This window comes from Nelumbo lutea, chromosome 2 (genome assembly GCF_056320005.1).
Source record: "Nelumbo lutea isolate HS-2025 chromosome 2, American lotus-T2T, whole genome shotgun sequence".
Classification (NCBI taxonomy): Eukaryota; Viridiplantae; Streptophyta; class Magnoliopsida; order Proteales; family Nelumbonaceae; genus Nelumbo; species Nelumbo lutea.
In genome coordinates, this window is record NC_142685.1 from 103334330 (window position 1) to 103353616 (window position 19287).

General features: G+C 37.8%; 1 protein-coding gene across 2 annotated transcripts in view; it reads left to right on the plus strand.

Annotated features, from left to right (window-relative positions):
• LOC148872428 (uncharacterized) overlaps positions 1-19287 on the plus strand; it is a 32489-nt gene that overhangs the window by 543 nt on the left and 12659 nt on the right. The window contains exons 1-9 of one of the 2 annotated variants that reach the window (XM_088972950.1): positions 1378-1435; positions 1553-1620; positions 1736-2075; positions 4488-4677; positions 4769-4818; positions 9991-10083; positions 10161-10249; positions 16918-16996; positions 18526-18608. In XM_088972950.1, the coding sequence (XP_088829076.1) occupies positions 1589-1620; positions 1736-2075; positions 4488-4677; positions 4769-4818; positions 9991-10083; positions 10161-10249; positions 16918-16996; positions 18526-18608 (956 nt within the window). In that variant the 5' untranslated portion in view covers positions 1378-1435; positions 1553-1588. Of the gene's footprint in view, positions 1-1377; positions 1436-1552; positions 1621-1735; positions 2076-4487; positions 4678-4768; positions 4819-9990; positions 10084-10160; positions 10250-16917; positions 16997-18525; positions 18609-19287 lie in introns of those variants that run through there. The other variant, XM_088972949.1, reaches the window with a different exon arrangement.

Genomic DNA, 19287 nt, shown 5'->3' on the forward strand with positions numbered 1-19287 from the left:
CTCTTCTTCTTTTTCTTTATTCTTTTTTTAATTTTTATGGGAAAAAGCATTGTTTTGCCCTATTTTACAAATTTTAAAGGCGACTAGTGAACTATTTGTATTGTAATGGCGTTAAAACATTGTTTTAAAGGTGCTAAGTGTGCAGGGGGTGTGGGGCGTGCAACGACTGGCGGTTTGGGCAGTGTGGGTGTGCATGTGAGAGGTGGGAGATGGTCATGGGGCATCATTGGGAGGTGGTCATCACGCATTACCTATTCAGCCCCTTCCCCTTCCTTCTTTCTTCCTTTTTTCCTTCTTCCCTTCTTCCTTTCTTCCTTCCTCTTCCCCCCTCCTTCCTCCTTCCTCCTTCCTCCTTCTTCTTCCTTCCTCCTTCAAATTTATTCGATCGGTTGACAACCACTACTTCAGGTTTGTCTGGTATGGTAGAACCTGTGGCTCTGGCTATGGCAGAACCTGTACTCTAAACCTGGTTCGTCTGGCAAAACTTAAGCCTCTAAACCTGTACTCTAATGGCACCCTGGTTTAAACCGTAAAGGGCATTTTTTACCATCGAAGTGTAGTTTTAGTATTATATGATGAATAATCAACCACGTGATGTCACATGTGAATGGCTCCCGACAGAGACTTGATGGTGAGGAAAGTGTTAGTCAATTGTCCAAAACAATAGGGGTATTTTAAAATAATAGTCAAACAGTAAGAGTTGAATGTCACATGTGAATGGCTTCCGATAGAGAGTAAAGTGTTAGTCAATTGTCCAAAACAATACGGGTACTGTAAAACAATAGTCAAACAGTAAGGGTTGAGTTAGTCAATTAACTAAACCATATGATTACTTTAAGAAATTTACCCTTTTAAAATCAATATTTCTTTATTTCAAGCTCACTAAACTTTAAGGGTGACATTTTCAGCCTAAATCTTGCCGGACTCCATGTTAGTACAACAGACTTCAAGGCTAGGCTTGGGCCCAAACACTCTATGCCTAGCCCAAGCCCTGCATAGCCCACACATATTTATATTATTTATATGAATAATATAATGTAAAAAAGTTTTAAATTTTGGATTAACAAAAAAATAATTTTAGCACTAATTTATCCAAGAATACATAACTAAATCTCAGTTTACTCAATTGTAAATGTTACAACACTTGTTACAATAAACTTTAACAAAGCCCCAACTAGTTTAGGGTTGAAATCTTAAAAAAAAAATGAGGAAAGTGGTAGGAGGCATGTCCTCCAACGTGGTAGAGGACATACCGAAGCGAAGAGACCATGGATCGTTTAGATTCCTGACTATCAAGCTCTTTTCCACGTTTTAACTTCTAAGCCTTAGAAACGGTATCAATAAAGCCTGGAGTAATGATGTTCGTGGGACTAGGCTTTACCATAGAATCGTGACAATCGTCTTTTAACCTACACGAACAACTAACGTCCACCGGGTGAGTCAGAAGGAGTATTCCGCTCATTTTAGAGTGGAAGTGTAGCTTCTTCTATTTATTTTTATTTTTATTTTTATTTTATTTTTCATTTTTTTTGCTGAAACAATTTGATTACAGGAGAGCCCGCGCCTAAAAGAACATACTTCAAATCTCATGGCCTTTCACGTCGCTTGCCCAATTACATGGTTCGGTTCATTTCACTTAGAATCTCTCTAAATTTAGCAGACCTCTCTCTCTCTCTCTCTCTCTCTCTCTCTCTCTCTCTCTTGATCACGGAATTACTTGTTCTGTCGATTGCAGCCGAAAAATCTGTTTCTGCACGCTTGGGTTTCCTCAGAAGCTTCAGAGTGAGAAGGGCCGGAAGGATTTCTTGGAAGAGGTTTTTAGGGTTGAGGATTTCTTGCGCGATCCGTGGTCGCTTAGGGCTAGAGAGAAGGGCACCGTTCAGGTAGTGGTCCCTCGGATTATTGTACCGACTGTAGCGGTAACTTCGGTGGCTGATGGGCTTGGAGGTGGAGATGGAGATGGGGAGGAAATCTTGTCGGCGCAAAACAAGCGGGCCGCGCTGCAGAAGAGGGCAGTTGCAGCGTCATTGGCTGCTGAGGACTATGCCCGGAGGTTTGAAACTGGAAAATTGGCGGTGAGTTTCTTCAAATTGTTAAATTGGTGGTCATGGCATGCTATGGATGTTTTACTTTTATCCGCATTTCACTTCGTTTATGTTTTCAGTGATGCTATACTGGATGTTTTATATAATTTCTCATTTTCTTGCCGTAGTCATTGTCTGTTGTGCACCTAATTTATAGTGGGATTAAACCCATGAGCTACATATTAAACTCTGAGAGGGAGTAATTCAGCAGAGATTCTGCAGGAAACAAGTATATCAGAAAATTTTTATGTCAGGAATATTAGCCATCTTTTTATTGATACAATTGAAGGGCGGAAGAGAGATCTTTATGTGGCATTCATTAATCTAGAGAAAACATATGATGGATGAATTTATTAAACAAACTTACCATGTCTTGTGGTGCATGTTGTTTGTTGATGACATAATATTAATTGATGGGACTAAAAGGGGATTAAATGCAGAATTTGGTTTATGGACAAATGCCCTAAAACAATAGGTTTCAAATAAGTAGAACTAAAAAATATGTTAAATGCAAATTTAATAATAAGAGAAACTTAGGATTGGAGACAAATAGATAATTCACAGTGACCTGTTTCATTACATTGGTTTGATAATCCACGACAAGGGAGAGATTGAGAATGGTGCCACCAATAGAACTAGAGCATGATGAGCAAAATGGATGAGTGCATTTGCAGTCCTATGTGATAGGAGAATACCACTTGACTAAAAAGAAATTTTATAAAATGGTCTTAAGGCCAGCAATGCTATGTAAATGACAGGATAACTGATCTATTTCAATGATTTTTCAGTAGAAATTACCAAAACTATCATGCTGGGTTTGAGTCAGAGAGCAACCATTTGCGCAAAAAAATGCCAAAGGTTAGGATTTAGGACTGCATCCAGTCTACCCCTCCCATGACCCCAGATAATGGAACCAACACTGGGCAATGGCCTTTTAAAATTTCCAAAACTAAAGTGGAAAATTGAATCAGAAAAGCTAGAAGTCAAGCAAGCAAGCTGCTGCATGTTTTTTGGGTGAAGAAAAATATTCAGATCTAATCTCATTATTTGCTGGGTAGGGGGTAGGGCAATGGTAACTTAAAGTAAAAGTACAAGAGTACCTCCATGGCTTGAAAAAATGTACAGGAGTCACTAAACTAACTATGTTTTATGCCTAATAGAATTGAAAAACAATTACCTAGTGAAATCAAAAACCCGGTTTCTTCCTTTTCCTTGATCTTTTTAAACTTGCCACATGTCTATTCATACTTGAATGCTGTTCCCTCTACATCAAATGCTCTATGAAGCTGAGTGTTAAGCAGCCAAGAAATTACATATCCTAGAAATGAGTTTAGCAGAAATGCGAATGCTAAGTTGGATGGGTGGGAAACTAGAAAGGATAAGTATCAGAAATGAACTTGTTTGGAACTTCATCAAAAAAAAAACCGAACTTGGGAGTAGCTCTATTAGGTGGTAAAATGAGGGAAAGTAGACTAGGATGGCTTGGTAATATGCAGAGAAGACCATCTACAGCACTGGCATGAAAAGGAGTTGATTGATGCTTGGTTTGTTTTTCACAAGTGATGTTGCAAATATATTTTTCCAAATTTTCTCTACTCTTGCATTTTAAGTAATTGGTTTGTTATTTATTCTTCTCAAAAGGTGCTGCTTGATGCTTATTAAATCTGTTTTGACAATATCAAAACCATTTGTGGGTGTATTAGTTGATGGAAGAACAATTATAGTTTGGTGGATTATCATTCAAAAGGAAGTAACTGTAAGGACAATATTTCAGGGAATAGAAGGCAGATTTTGTATTTCTTTTTGCCATATGGATACTGTAAATTGCCTTGATTTTGTTTGAGCTCAAAAATGGTTGAGTCGATGATTTTTTTTCCCACCACATTATGCTTTATGTGGATATACCATTCAGTTCATCCTAGATGCTTTGCAGAACAATTACGCTTTATTTGGTTATTTCTGTGCTAGAAATATTTAAGAGGGAATAGGTTCCACAAGTCTTATAGGATGTTCTATTATCATAGTCTTTCAAAGGCTTTTGCAAGGAGACAGGATTCCTTCAAAAAAGTTATGCATTTCTATTTATTGGAAGGAGTGGATTAGGATACTTTTCAAATAGAAGAGATCCTCCCTGGATGCAAATATTGGAAAGATTATTGAAAGAAAATGGTTTGATGCCATCTATTTTGGAGGAGTGTCATGGTTTCAATGCAAATGATTTCATGAATCAGTGGGAGACTAGGAAGCAATACATTTTTATTCTTCTTTTGTTGTGCAGGCATCTTTTGCGTGTATGTTGCATATGGAGCTTTTAGGTTCAATACTTTTTTATTTTTATATAGTTAATGCAGATTTCCTCTCTCTACCAAAATAATATTTATTTGTTTTTCTTTTCAATTTCAGGATGCATCTAAAGAAAATGCTTGGAATCTTGATGGAGAAAATCAGAATTCCTCTAATACCAAAGTGATGTGTCGGTTATGTTTTCAAGGTGAAAATGAAGGAAGTGAGAGAGCAACAAAGATGCTTCCGTGCAAAATTTGCAACAAAAAATATCATAGAAATTGCCTGAAGAGTTGGGCCCAACATAGAGGTGCCTTAACTGTCTCAAATCTTTCCAGATAAATTATGTCTGGATAGTTCTAGCATTTTCTGATGATATGTTTATATTGCATGTATTACAGATTTATTTCATTGGAGTTCATGGACCTGCCCCTCTTGCCGAATTTGCGAGGTGATTGTATTTATTTATATGTACTTTCTTTAATAAGAAAGTTTAATTTCAATTTTTTATTATTACATTAGAAGAAAGATGAACCCATGCTCTAGCCTTTGTTTGGCAAACTCACTAGTTATTTGATATTTAGATGATGGGGAAAAAGGTGGTTTAGGGGAATGATGTTGTATAGCAATTAGCGGCAGGAGGATGAGCAATTATAATTACTTGTCATGCTTCTTTGTCTTTCTCTAATTGTTTGGACAGGTTTTATGTACATACTGTGCTATGAGAGAAATTAGTCAAGTATACTTCACATCTATTTTTAGGTATGCAGTAGCAAACATGACTGGACTTTAGCTGGAGTATTATCCAGAGGAGGTTCTGCAAGAGTGGAGTGTGCAGCATGAGAATTCGAAGCCATGTTTTCTAGATAACAACTAAGAACACAGTTCCTTGGTTTTGGTTCATTTGTAGAACTAATAATAAATAATGATTTTAAAGATACATCTGAGGCGTGCCTAGGCACACAGGCTACACACATTTTAAGCTATGCGCCTCGCCTAGGTCCGAAGCACACCACTTTCAAAAGGTACTCGCCTGGTCCACCTTGCACCTCAGCCCAGATGTGCACTTTTTTTTTTTTTTACGCTTTTTGGTGTTTTTTAAGCATGGTGGATGGGCCAGGTGTTCTGCCTTGGACTCCTGACCAAGCCTTTATAATTTTAATTATCTTTTATTTAAAATTGTAAACTCATTTTTTTTAGGGATTGAGACCCTAACATGGACTTGTTTGGACTTGCCTTAAGGGGCTTGGTACAAAGGTGACTTGTAGAATTAGGAATGAAAGATGTAACGTCACATTAACTATTTAAAATAATGCAATTGAGAAAGAAATAAAGAAATTAAAAGTTTGACATGCTAGAATATGTTTTGTATGCTATTTTTTGTTTTATTTTTGCATTCACTTTGAATATGTTTTATATGTTATGTTTATGTATTTAAGGCCATGTTTGGGAGTGCTTAAGTTAAAAATAAGTGCTTAAAAACAAGTGCTTATTCGAATAAGCACTTATTTGCATTTGGCACCCAACTTTTTCAAGTGCTTATTTTAAAAAATAAGCACTTATTTTATATTGGGTGTTTGATAGTCTTTTTCTCTAATAAGCACTTAAATAAGCATTTGTGACTATTTTGTCCTTCATTTTCTTCCAAATTTTCGAAATATACCCTTTGAAAGAACTTTTATAAAAATACTTTTGTGAAAGCACTTTTAAAAAAGTACTTTTAAGAAAGTACCCTTATGAAATCGCTTTTATGAAAGTACTTTTGTAAAAGCACTTTTATAAAGTGCTTTCGTAAAAGTAATTTCATATAAGTGCTTTTTTTATAACACTTCATAAAAGTATTTTCTTAAAATTGCTTTCATAAAAGTATTTTTATAAAAGTGCCTTCATAAAAGTATTTTTTTATAAAAGTGCTTTCGTTATAAAGTTCAACTAGGGATAATTTTATAAGTGGTATTTTAAAATTCAACTAGGGATAATTTTGGAAGAAAAAAATTGAATAAGTGCTTATTGTAGAAGCACCCAGGTTCAGAATTTCGATATTTATTTGGCCGTATCAGCCAATATGTATCATATTGGGGCCTTCCCGATACGCCCCTACAAGGGGTGTTTCGGGTCAGGCAGTGGTTCAGGGGATAGACACTTAAACCGACCCCCTCAATCAGATTCGAAAAAAAAAGAGAAACAGGCACCTATACAGGCCGATATGCCCTATTGGCATATCAGCCTGTATCAATATTTTGAACCTTGATAAGCACTTAAAAAAGTTGGAAATTTGGGCTTAAAAAATAAGCCCTTATTTTTAAAATAAGCACTTATTTCGGGCTTATTTCCCAAATACCAATAAGTGCTCAATGGCCCAAATAAGCACTCCCAAACATGGCCTAAATTTTATCTAATAGGCTCTTTTAAATACATTTAGTTTAAAATCAAAATTTGAAAATTTTAATTAATCCTTTTTTAATATTTTCTTTATTTATTTAGATTTTTTACATTTTTTTGCAATTTTTTGATTTTTTTTATTTTGTGCCTTTCTTCAAAAAGGTGCATGCCTCGCCTTGTGCCTTGGGCACAAAATGGCCTTTGCACTTTTAAAACACTGATAAATTTTTTACAATAACTTGGCCCTGTCTGTACCTTTTGTTGACAAAATGCAAGAAACCTTCCAGTTAGGATGTAAGCAAGACTCCCGTATACATTTTCTTGTTCACTTCCTTAACTTAATGCTTTTATTGTGCCATTCTTGTCATTGCCATCGTCGTCGTCTTGTGGCCATCCAAGTGGGAATGACAGTGCACATCCTGTTCCTCCTTGCAGTTTGGTGCCTCTTGTAGTTCTTTCTTGAAGAAATTAGAACTTACCTGTTTAGCCTTGATGAACAAGATGACAACTTGCTTGATTAAAGTTAAACAACATCAAGAGCAACCATTTCTTATCTCTTCTATTAAATGCAATTTCTATTCCCTTATGGATTAAGAAATTTGTTTTCTTTTTAATCTTGGAGGCAGATTTCATGTGCCCCCTATATTATTGTTGAAGGCACACAAGTCAGTGCCTTCAGTAGACAATCTTTTTGAATTCCAAATAAACTGATCTTGTTGAATTAAAAGAATTCCTAAAAATGCTTGCCTGTTAACCCCTTTTGTAGCAAGCATTCCAAAGATTTGGTTTCTTTGATGAATACAACTGTTTACTAATTAATTTTCCACCCTTGGGATCCTTCTGAATAAATAATTGAAAACTACAAGAAGGATTTTACTTATCTGATTAAGTCCTAAGGACCCAAGGCTTCAACTGACGACAACTTAGGAGAAAGTTGTATCCTGCCCAAATCCCAAGCTGTAGCCCACCATGAGATGGTGCAGTAGATTGTAGATTTCTGCTAGAGAATCCGTTATCTATTATGGCTAAAAACAACTCAACATTTTTACTCTTTCCTTTTCTATATTGCTAAACAAAAAGCGTTAAACTGGTTGATAGTCTTGCGATACTTTTTCAAGATAGAGGATGTGTTTAAATTGCTACAACTTTTTTGAAAGAAAAGGGAAGGTATTTCATTCAAAAAATGAGATATATCATGTACATATATAGACTAGTTTACAGTGAATACATCTGGGGAGGGTCTATTATCTATCAAATTTGTCTCCCACCCTGCCAGCTACACAAGTGAAGTCAAATGATAACAAAAAACAGCATGGGATATGTTCTTGAACAACTTATGAGCCGCCAAACAAGAATGTGTCGTGGCTGTAACCTTGTCAATCAAGAACATTTAGTAGGAGAGAGAAGAGAATATTTGGAAATAAATCTGGGTTGTTTCTGGAATATGTAGAGGCATTAGTCCATGCATTTGGGATTCGGTTTTGGTTTTTAAACAGTTTAAGAGACTTAAATTGGATGTATGGTAAGACTCAATGGAGCAAGATCATGAGACATTGATATGGACATCGGATTTTTGGTAAGACAATATGGGGCTCTGTATACTGTATTTATTATTATTATTTTTGTAATTAGTGTATATCTCAATGTCTCTGAAGTCTTCTATGTATTTTTGAATTCCTTTTTTGACAAATCTCTTTTAATTTCTTTTATTACATGTTAATGAGATCACTAGTTATCAATAAAAAATGTTTCCATGCCATATCTATACCATAATCCATACCCATTTCCTGTTGTATCCTTTGGATACTGATACTTAAACCATGTATAAGTACCTAGATATCATAGGTACAGTGCATTATAGGAAACTCAATGTTTGCACAACTGTGAGCTTCTTCTCCCTGTTTTTGTATTTGAAGGGTACTTTTGTAATTTTTTACAATTTATCTCATATTAATCATGGCAAATAAGTAATTAACAGTGGGAACACCACCACACCTTTAACAAGAATTGTGGAGATGTTAAACCAACTTGTCAAGTATTTGAATATTGGTGGTAGCCTAAAATCTAACAACTAAAATGGAGGGGGGGGTGTACACAATCTGATGTTATCAATTTTCACATCAAGTGTAGGTTCTGACAAAACCTTGCCAGGATTTTGATGGATAGTTTCCAATGTTATTCCTAAAACAGCTGCTGTGGTAACTGACCAGAATGAATGGCCTGTGGTGTGGTATCCAAATTTTGGGAGACAACTTAATGAGTGGGGAAAGGAAGACTTGGCTAGGCTCTTTCAACAGCTGCAGGCCTGCGTCCCTGCCCCTGAACAGAAGACTGGTTGACCCAATTGTTAATGATTTCCCATGGAAGGAAATTTGGTTCCCCAATGGCCCCATAAAGGTACTGCTCCTAGTCTGCATTGCTACATTGGGGAAATGCCTCATAATGGATGGTTTGACTATGGGGGGTATGTGCAGGTAAACATTAGAGTGTCTTTTGTTGCCAGGAAAGGGAAACAGTGTATCATCCATTTATAAGGTGCTGTTTTGTGAGAAGTATTTATAACTACTTCTGCGATTTAGCTACTTGTTCCTGGTGATATCCAAGAAATGTGGGGGAAAACTTGGAGGGGTGTAAATTGAAGGGCATGAGCAAAAGGAGTAATGTTCTATGGACCACCATACTATTGGTGGTAACATGGGTAATTTGGAAGGAGAGGCAGTAAAGGCAATTTGATATCACAGGAAGGAGTCATGCAGAGGGCTATAGCCACCCTTTTCACTTGGCGGGCAGCACATGATCCCATTCAGCAATATTTCACACCATTCTTTTTTCTGACCATGGTACACTGTATAACTATCTGTTTTTCTGTGCATGCATGTGTGACTAATGTGGATCCTCATAGTGGCGATCATTAACACAATGCTTTAACTTTTTTCAAGAAAAAAAGAACATTTCTTTGATGCATTAAAATGTACTTATCCCCTACCCAAACACATGATGTTGCTAACTTGCTAGTGCATCAATATGCATTTAGACAGACAGTCCAAAAAACCACTGACATTTACTCATGTGGTTTTGTTTGTCAGTTAAGTCTTGTTCTAATCCACTTGTTGGTCTTGTGGTGACTACTTTAAATTGTTTGCATCAAACATGGTTTTAAATAGTATTCTTTCTTTGATCCTATTTTTGATGCACAATGCCAAAAATATTATTCTGATTCGCTTGTTCTGTTTTTTTCCAGGTATGTCGCAGAACGGGGGATCCAAATAAATTCATGTTTTGTAAAAGGTGTGATGGTGCATACCATTGCTACTGCCAGCAGCCTCCACACAAGGTGAGATTCTCCATTTATTTCTCTTAAACTTCCATAGAATGATTCAAATAACCACCCTACTCTCCTATTTGTAGCAGAATGTTAGTGCTGGCCCTTATTTGTGCCCAAAGCATACAAGGTGTCATAGCTGCAGGTCCAATGTTTCTGGAAGTGGCCTAAGTACAAGGTACTGTTTTTTTTTTTTTAAATCTCTGAATACTGAAGGGAATCCTTTTCATATTATTCAAAGTCAAAATTTCACTTGTTAGCTGTTGCACTGTGAGGTATCAATCATAATGTATTAACTATTGAGTCGATTGTTAATATGGTTATTCTTGCCTTGAAGCTTCACATTATCTTGGTATCTTGGCATAATTCTTGAGTTGTAAAATTGCAATTCTGATTGTATTTTTTAGCAAGTTGTTTTAAGATGCTTAAATGGATATGGTATAGCAGAACCAAGTGGTGGAACAAGATTCATGTAGCCGACCGCAGAGTGAATACACAAGTAGGAGAGAAAGAGATCTGAATATTGAGATGGAGTTCAAACAGCAATCCACATGGAGACGATTCTTGAAGGCTGAAGTAAAAAAAATTGCTCTTTGAGAAAACCAGAATGCAAGGTAAAATATCATTGAAGATGAGGGAGATGAAGAAAGCCATGGTAATACTGGTAGGGGCTGATGTAGTTGAATGGCTTTGAGGTTGTCTGGATGGGGCACTAACTGCCAACAGAAATGCAGAGTGGAGAAGCTCGAAGGAAGGGAATAATAGGAGATACACAGCAGAGAGAAGTAATGCTAAAGGCCGGTTTCTGGCTGTATTGGTAGTGTTCGGTGAAAGCAAGAAACAGTTAGTATGCTTGCCTGAAGGAAAAAAAGGTGTAATATGGAGGGAGATTAGAAGCATCTTGCAGGAGTTTCTGAAAGTGCAGAAGGAAGAGAAGTCTCCAGAGATTTCTATAGAAGAAGTAGGAAGCTATACTTCTGAGAAAGAAATGGGGGTCAACTTGGTAGTGGACGGCCTAGGCATTGGGAAGCTAACCTGCGGAATAGAGAAGGATGAATGGGAAAAGAAATTAGTAGCTGTTGTGAAGAAGAAACTAGAGGATTGGAGGAGAATCGCAGAAAACCTAATCAAAGTATTGAGACTGAAGGGTCTTGTCTTAATTACTCCTTTTGAAGACTGCAAAGCTTTGATAGACTTGCTGGAGGATGAAGTGGAAGTAAGTGCATTGAACTTCCAATTAACAGAAGAAACAACCACAGTTACAAAATGGTCCCCTAGCTCAAACTTGAAGGACTTAGAATTGATGGATGGAATTACGGTCAAAATTGTTGGACTACCTTTCCACCTATGGAAGAAAGAGGTGTTTGAGTCCATTGCTTTGTTATGTAAGGCTCGACTTGATGGTGTTTTCATCTTAGATCTTCGATCAACAGCCATTAGACTGGGTAGAGTTAAACCTCATGAAATCTTAAGGAAAATTTAAGTCTTTGCAAACAACTGCTTCTACTCAGCTTGGCTTCTATCCTCCATTGAAGCTAGCTTGTGGAGAGAGTCCAGAAGGGAGGAGGAAGAGAGGGTAGAGGAAGATTATCTAGGTGGCGATTACCAACTGACCAATTTCAAATTGGCAGAGACTAACACGTTTTTGGAAGGTCTGAAAAAGAAGAATATAAAAGGCTCACAAGCAGGGGAAAATGTTGAACGTGCAAGGCAAGAAAAAGGAGGGAGCAAGACCTATGCCCAAGCCTTGACAGATGGAGTAAATGCACAACCAACTGTTCAAACTTATTCGACCAACGTTGGGCCATCAATTGAACCTTCCAAGCTTTTGAGGTTTGAATTGGGATCATTACGTGGAAAGGCCCCTGCGAACCAACTCTTAGATGGGCCTGCTTTAGAAACTGGGGCTAAGTGGGGGAATGCTTTAAACCAAGTTGGGCTGGCCTCTAACGAATCAAATAACTTAAAGGGCCCTACGAGTGGGCCTAATTCTAAGAAAAATTCAAAGGTGGGGAGATCAATTTTATAAGATGGGTCGGTTATAAGAGAGGGGTCATGCGACAGGGGTAGGGATTAAGACGATAGACCACAATCTAGGTCTATCATCGTCTAGCTTGAGCCAGATCTTGAAGAAGCCAGCTACAAAACAATCGATGGTGGAAAACTTTGATTGGAAACTGAGATTGGTCCCATACTCCACAACTCCTAAGCGCACCAACCCAAAGTTTGACCACCAGAGTGTAGATGAAGAATGGACTGGGTGCATTGTGATGAAGGAAGGTTTGAAGATGTGGTTTTGTTTGACGAGTCCAGTCTAGGCAACATAAAGAGCATTTCGAAGCTATTGTTGGTAGAGGCTGATTTTGGTACATAGCTTCTCTTTGCAGATGTATCACTGACAAAAGAAACACTTTCTTTGGATCATGGTAGGAACAAGTTGTTAGAGGGTCGCCCTATGGGTGAGGTAAATCCTTCGATTCAAGGTGAAGGAGATCTAGTTCTGGGTCCAGAGCTAGGCCAAGAAATTTGTAGTCCAAGCTTATCTTCTCTTAATTCGAAAGGCAAAGAAACAGTCTCTCCATGTTCCCCTTTTAGTGCATCACAAGATAACTTGGAGGAGAGCACCCATAATGAAAGCCCTTTCCTTCACAAGTCCTTTGGGTCTGGAAAGATATCGAGTGTTGGAACCTCTGGTATGTTTAGTCAACCCCCTGTTTTTCATAAAGTTTATTGTACTAATCCCTCCCCTTCCCCTATTGTTGATTTTGTCCAACCTACAGGTGAGGCCTTGTCCATCCCAGATGCTGCCTACCCCGGTGAGTTGGAAATAACAGAGGTCTTAAGGGAGGTGGGAGAGGTAGAAATTTCAAGGAAGGGGAAAGGATTTGGGCCTTAGTACTACAAACCTTTCACATTCTAGTAGAGGAGGAATTAGGCAAAGACCTGGAAAAGGAAGAGGAGGTTAACACTCCAAATCCTGCTACTAGAAGGAAAGGCAATGAGTGCTTTGAGAAAGATACAACAGCTAAAAAAACAAAAAGGAAGGGGTAGAAGAAGAGTCAGAAAAGAGAGACAACCACAAGTCAAGAGGAGAGTAAAAAGGTTTTAGAAGAGACACCAAAGAGGAGAAAGAAGTTGAGTGAGATGTAGAAGCTCAGGTGTGGAGTGAACTATGATAAAGGTGGCACTAGAAGGAAGGGAAGGAAATTGGATTAGGTGGGAGCCTTAGGTAGGGGTTGTTTGAAGGTTTGATTTCATGATGAAGATAATTAGTTGGAATGTAAGAGGTTTGGGAGTTCAAGGAAAAGAAGAGTGATCAAGGAAGTACTTAGAGAGATTAGACATTGTGCTAATCCAAGAATCAGGGGACTCCTCACCCATCTTGGGGGGCCTCAGGGGATTCTGACAATCTGGAAAAATGAAGAGTTGGATTGCTCCAAAGAATTATTTGGTATTTTCATGGTTACAACAAAATTTAGGAGGAGACAGGATGGGTTGGAATGGGCACTAACAAATGTTTATGGTCCAAATTTGTATAGGGAAAGAGAGGAGCTTTGGTAGGAGCTTGCAGCTATAAGGGGACTATAGGAGGGTCCATGGATTTTGGATGGTGATATTAATGTGATTAGATTTGTCTATGAAACAAACAACCCCAACCATAGGATCACCTCAAGCATGAGGAAGTTCAACCACTTTGTGGACTCCTTTGAGTTAAGGGAGTTGCCAATGCTACAAGCTAATTTCACTTGGTCTAACTTTCACGAAGAGCCTAGCTACTGTAAGTCAGATAGATTCCTTCTCTCTTCAAATTGAGAGAAATTTTGGAGAGGGCTGACTGTAAGAGCTCTACCTAGAACTATGTTGGATCATTGCCCAACTAGACTGTCACAAGAAAGATTGGTAGGTCCATGCCCGTTTAGATTTGGAAATATGTGGCTGCTTCACCCGAAATTTAAAAGTAAAGTGAAAGATTGGTGGGATGAGGACCAGGTAGCTTTTAGATGGAAAGGTTATAGATTCTATAAGAAGCTACAAAAGTTGAAAGCTAGGATTAAAGATTGGAATAAAGAGGAATTCAGTAGAGTTGAAGAAAAAAAAAGGAGACTATCATTAAAAGGATTCAAGATTTAGACCCAGTGGAAGCTTGTGGAAGTATGGGGGCAACAGAGAGGGAGGAGAGGTGGAGGTTAAAAGTTGAACTAGAGGAATTCCTTAGAAGAGATGAAACAAGCTGGAGACAAAAATCAAGATGCAAATGGATGAAAGAAGGGGATGGTAATACAATATTTTTTCATACCTTGGCAAGTGGAAGGAAAAGGAAGAATACGATAGAAAGTCTGGACTGGAATGGAGAAGTGCTGACCAATGAGGAGGATATTGCAAGAGCCCTAGTTGAGCATCTTAAATCCATCTTTAACAGCCCTAGTAGTGTGAGAGAGCCTCTAGTTGATTTTGAATGACAGATGGATGACAGAGAATTGATGGAGTCCTTGGGGAGACTTTTTGAGAGTCGGGAGACAAAAGCGACCCTTTTCTCTATGGATAGGTCAAAAGCCTTGGGTCCAGATGGCTTTACAATGGCCTTTTACAAGACTGTTGGGACATTTGAAGGGAGGACTTGATGGAGGTATTCTTAGAATTCTTTGAAAGAGGGAAAATTAATTCGGGTGCAAATGCGACTTTTTTAGCTTTGATCCCTAAGAAGGTGGGGTGCACACTATCCTAAGGATTTTAGACCCATCAGCTTGATTGGGAGCATGTATAAGTTAATTTCCAAAGTTCTTGCCTTGAGGATTAAAAACGTACTCCCATCTTTAATCAAGGGGCTTTTGTAGTAGGGAGACAAATCATCGATCAAATCCTTATTGCTAATGTGTATAAGGATTACAGGAAAAAAAAGGTGAAAACGGCTTGATTTGTAAACTTGACCTAGAAAAAGCCTACGACTTGGTAGATTGGGACTTCTTGTTGGATCTTTTGAAAAACAGAGGTTTTGGAGAGAGGTGGTGTAAAACTGGATTAAAGGTTGTATAACTACTTGCCACTATTCCATACTGGTTAATGGTGTAGCTAGAGATTTCTTTCATGCTAAGAGAGGTCTCAGACAAGGAGACCCTTTGTCCCCCTTCCTTTTTACTCTGGTAGCGGATGTTTTGAGTGTGTTGATAATTAGGGCTGACGCAAGAAATTTAATCAAAGGTTGTAGAATTGGGACACATCAAGTGATAGTCACACACTTACAATTTGTAGATGATATCATCCTTTTTTGTGAAGGGGAACCAGAGGAAATGGAAACTTTGAAGCTCTTAGTGACATACTTCGAGAGGGTTTCTAACTTGAAATTAATTGGAATAAGAGCTATGTAGCGGGATTAAATTAAACCGGCAAGGAGAGGTGATACTTGTGGCAACATCTCTAGGTTGTGGGGTAAGTGATTGGCCAATGGTTTATTTGGGTTTACCCTTAGGGGGAAACCTAGATTAGAGAGTTTGCACCTAGTTTATTTCTTGTCCACTTTCAAGTCTACTTTGGCCAACCTACCCATTTATTTCTTGTCCACTTTCAAGCTTCATGTGAAGATAGCAAGTCAAATTGAAAAGTTGATGAGGGATTTTCTTTGGGAATTGGGTGACTCGAAAAAGGATCACCTAGTGAAGTGGGAAGTTGTCACTAGGAGGCGAGAGGACGGGGGCTTAGGCATTGGTAATATTAGATCAAGGAACCTAGCCTTGTTAGGAAAGTGGTTATGGAGATTTCTTGAACCTAGCCTTGGTTCTCCTCTCTCTCTTTGGTTGCAAGTGGACTCCTTCGTCTATGCAGAACCTTTTCGATTCTAGCTTCTTCCAGTTCCAAAGAAGAGAGGCAGGGTGATGTGAAAAACAACTAGAGCAGTTGTATTATGGTCAGTGTGGGAGGAGAAAAATAATAGGGCTTTCCAATGATAGGAAAGAACCAAGGAAACACTTATAGAGGGCATCACTACCAGGATCATACATTGGCTGAAAGCTTTGGAGCTTTTTAAAGACTTTTCTTTCACTGGCTTCACTAGAGGATGGAGTGTCATAGCTGGTTCCTCATCTTTCTCCCCATCAGTTCAGGAAAGTTGGACCTCGCCGCCTTGTTCTAAAGTGAAACTAAATTTTGATGGAAGCTCTATAGGAAACCTGGGCCCCTTGGGAATAGGGGGTGTTTTCAGAGATGAGGGAGGTAGATTGCTGGCCCTGTATTCATGCCCTATGGGGATGGGAGACTCCCTAAGAGCAGAAGTTTTTGCTTTACTCCAAGGTTTCAGATTGGCAAAGAATTGCGGATTGCAACAAATAGAAGTGGAGGGAGGCTCCAAACTGGTAATAGGCTGGCTGCAATCTAGAAGCTTGGGCACGTGGCTTTTCAGACATCAACTAAGGGAAATCTCAAGCTTAGCAAGGGAGATTGGGGTGAGATTTATTTGGGCAAGATGATCAGCAAATGGTATGGCTGATGCTTTAGCAAAGCAAGGAGTCAATAGGCAAGAGTAGTTTTGGGCCTGTTTTTGAGACAATTTGTATCAAAGGGTTCTCCATCCGGCCCTTAGATGGTGGCAGATGTAATTTTTATCCATTATTATTAATGAAAGTTACCGTTTCCCATTAAAAAAAAGATGTTGCCTTAACACCTTGTCCTTTGGATGCAATCAGACTTTTTTATTTTAATTTTTTAATAACATTTCTTTTCTTTTACTATTTTTTTGACTAAAGGTAAGGTAAAATTTTATTAATTCAAAGATAATGATACAAGAGAATTTTATTGGAAGGCATATTATCTTTACCCAACGAGATGACTAACTCTTACTCTTAAAATGTGCAGATGGTTTCTAGGGTATACTTTCTGTGATGCTTGTGGCAGATTGTTTGTGAAAGGAAATTACTGCCCTATTTGCTTGAAGGTGCCACTTTTTTGCTCCAAAATAATGAATTTGTTGGCTTTTGCTTTTAGCGTACCATTACTATTACTTTCCGAAGGGATCCTTGCTTAATGTGATGGTCAAAATGTGGGTTTGAGTCTAATAGCGCAATAATATGCTGGAGGTTATGTTCAAATTCAGAACCCTCCTCCCAAGACATGTGGGTAACCAGGACTAGCATTGGACAATAGCTTTTTACTGGTGGTACTTTATTTGTCGAGTACATTTATTGAAAGATCACTAGAACTTGAAATAAATATATAGGTGGTTAAGGAATCTTAATCTTAATGGGGTGGTCTGTGGAAGGTTCAGAATGATCTGGTATCTGGGGTGTACTTATTGATGCTAATAGATAATTTTCCTTACATAATACATACCTTGTGCCAGTGGGATTAAGAGGTTAAATCAGAGCAGAGCTATTATTTCTCATCCAGGTTCTCTGTCTTTCCTTATCTATGTAATATGGGGGTATCATTATTGATAGAAATTCCTAGGTTTTCATTGACTGGATGATGGTCTAGAGAGCCTTTGAAGTCTTAGCTAATTGGCTGAGAGAGCCAATCTGATGTGGTTCAAAAATCTGGACTACATAATTACAGTGGAATTGGATTGATTCCTAAAGTTTATCCTTGATTGTAATGTCTCCCATGCATATCAAACTTCAAATTAGATCAACTTTCCCGTTGAAATAGTCCTAAAGAAAGCCTTGGGATTTCAAGAAAATAATCCTCAAATTCTACATTAAACAAATTTGCTTTCTTAACTTAGGGCTACAAGTTAGACAAATGATCAATTTATTGTTTTTTTTTTTTCAATATATGCATGCATACTGTTTGGCATATAAAACTGGGTGTGCAAATGGATTGGTTCAAATTTGGATAGGGGTATATTCAAATTCAAGAGATCCAAACTTTATCCGATATCTGATGGATATGCAAAACATGGATACAATTTTGATTCGTTTACATATCTGAGTATCTGATTCAATTAAAATATCAATAAAGTTTTATAAAATTAGCATTAATTCAGAAAGTTAATTATAAAACAAGACATATATATATTATGAATGAAAAAGTAGATTTATATAAATACAACTCGTGCCTCCTCTTGGGTCTCCTGTGTTGCCTCATATTTCTGGGTTAATAAATTATCTTCATTCATAAAAAAAAAATTAATTCTAAAGATTTTTATTACTAAAAGTAATATTATATGTATGTATATTTGATCGAATTGGATCGGATTTTAGTGGATTAGATCAAGCAATATCTAAATTTGATCCAATTAATAAGCAGACCATGTTTTCAGTTCCAATCTGATCTGATTATAACTAAATGGACATCTGCGTCCAACTTAAACAAATTGGGCTCGAATTCAAATCTGATTAAATCTGATCTATTTGCAGACCTATATAACTAGGGAATTAACCTAGAATTTGGATTTCTCTTTATTAAATTCAATCACCTATTGCCTCCAGAGAAGATGTTGACCAGATTCATTTGTCTAACTTGTAGGTTTATAGAGATTCTGAACTAACACCAATGGTTTGCTGTGACGATTGCCAGAAATGGGTGCACTTGCAGTGTGATGGTATCAGGTTAGTTGCTGCTGTTCTTTTAGTTTTTTGATCAACAACTGAAACTTTTTTGATCTATTATGAAAGAATGAGTGAACTACAGTATTGCAAATTGTGCCAAGCAGTCTCTTTGGTAAGCTGACCCAACATATCAACCTCCTTAAACGTCCATTATATATAGGAAATATCCCCGATATAACTGATGTTTATGAGCCCTTTGTCCAGCTAAATCAGCTAGACTGTTGGCAGTTTGTCCAGTCAAAAGATTGCCATATTTTCATAGTCCCATGATGTGCCTATTATATCTGGTCCTTGTTATTTTAATCCATCCCATTCTTAATCATTGTAACACTGCCAGTACCTCAGTCCATGTAAAGCCACTGTAGCCTATGGGTCCAGAGTAAATAGTTAGCAATAGTATAATGCCATGACTATATTTTGAACATTTAAACAATTCCTGACTACAATTTCCGGCTCTATTTGCATTCTCCACCCTAAAAAATGAACCAATTACCAGTTTCCTCGTTTCCTCAAACTCAAATTCCGGATTTGGTTGGAACTTGGGTTTGAGAAGAGCACTCAGGGACACAGAACTGGATAATGTTTCTTCTCTTTTGTCCATTCTTGATGGAATTTTCTTGGAACCCACAAAGACAGATAGTAGGATATGGTCTTTGTCTCCCACCGGATCCTTTACTTG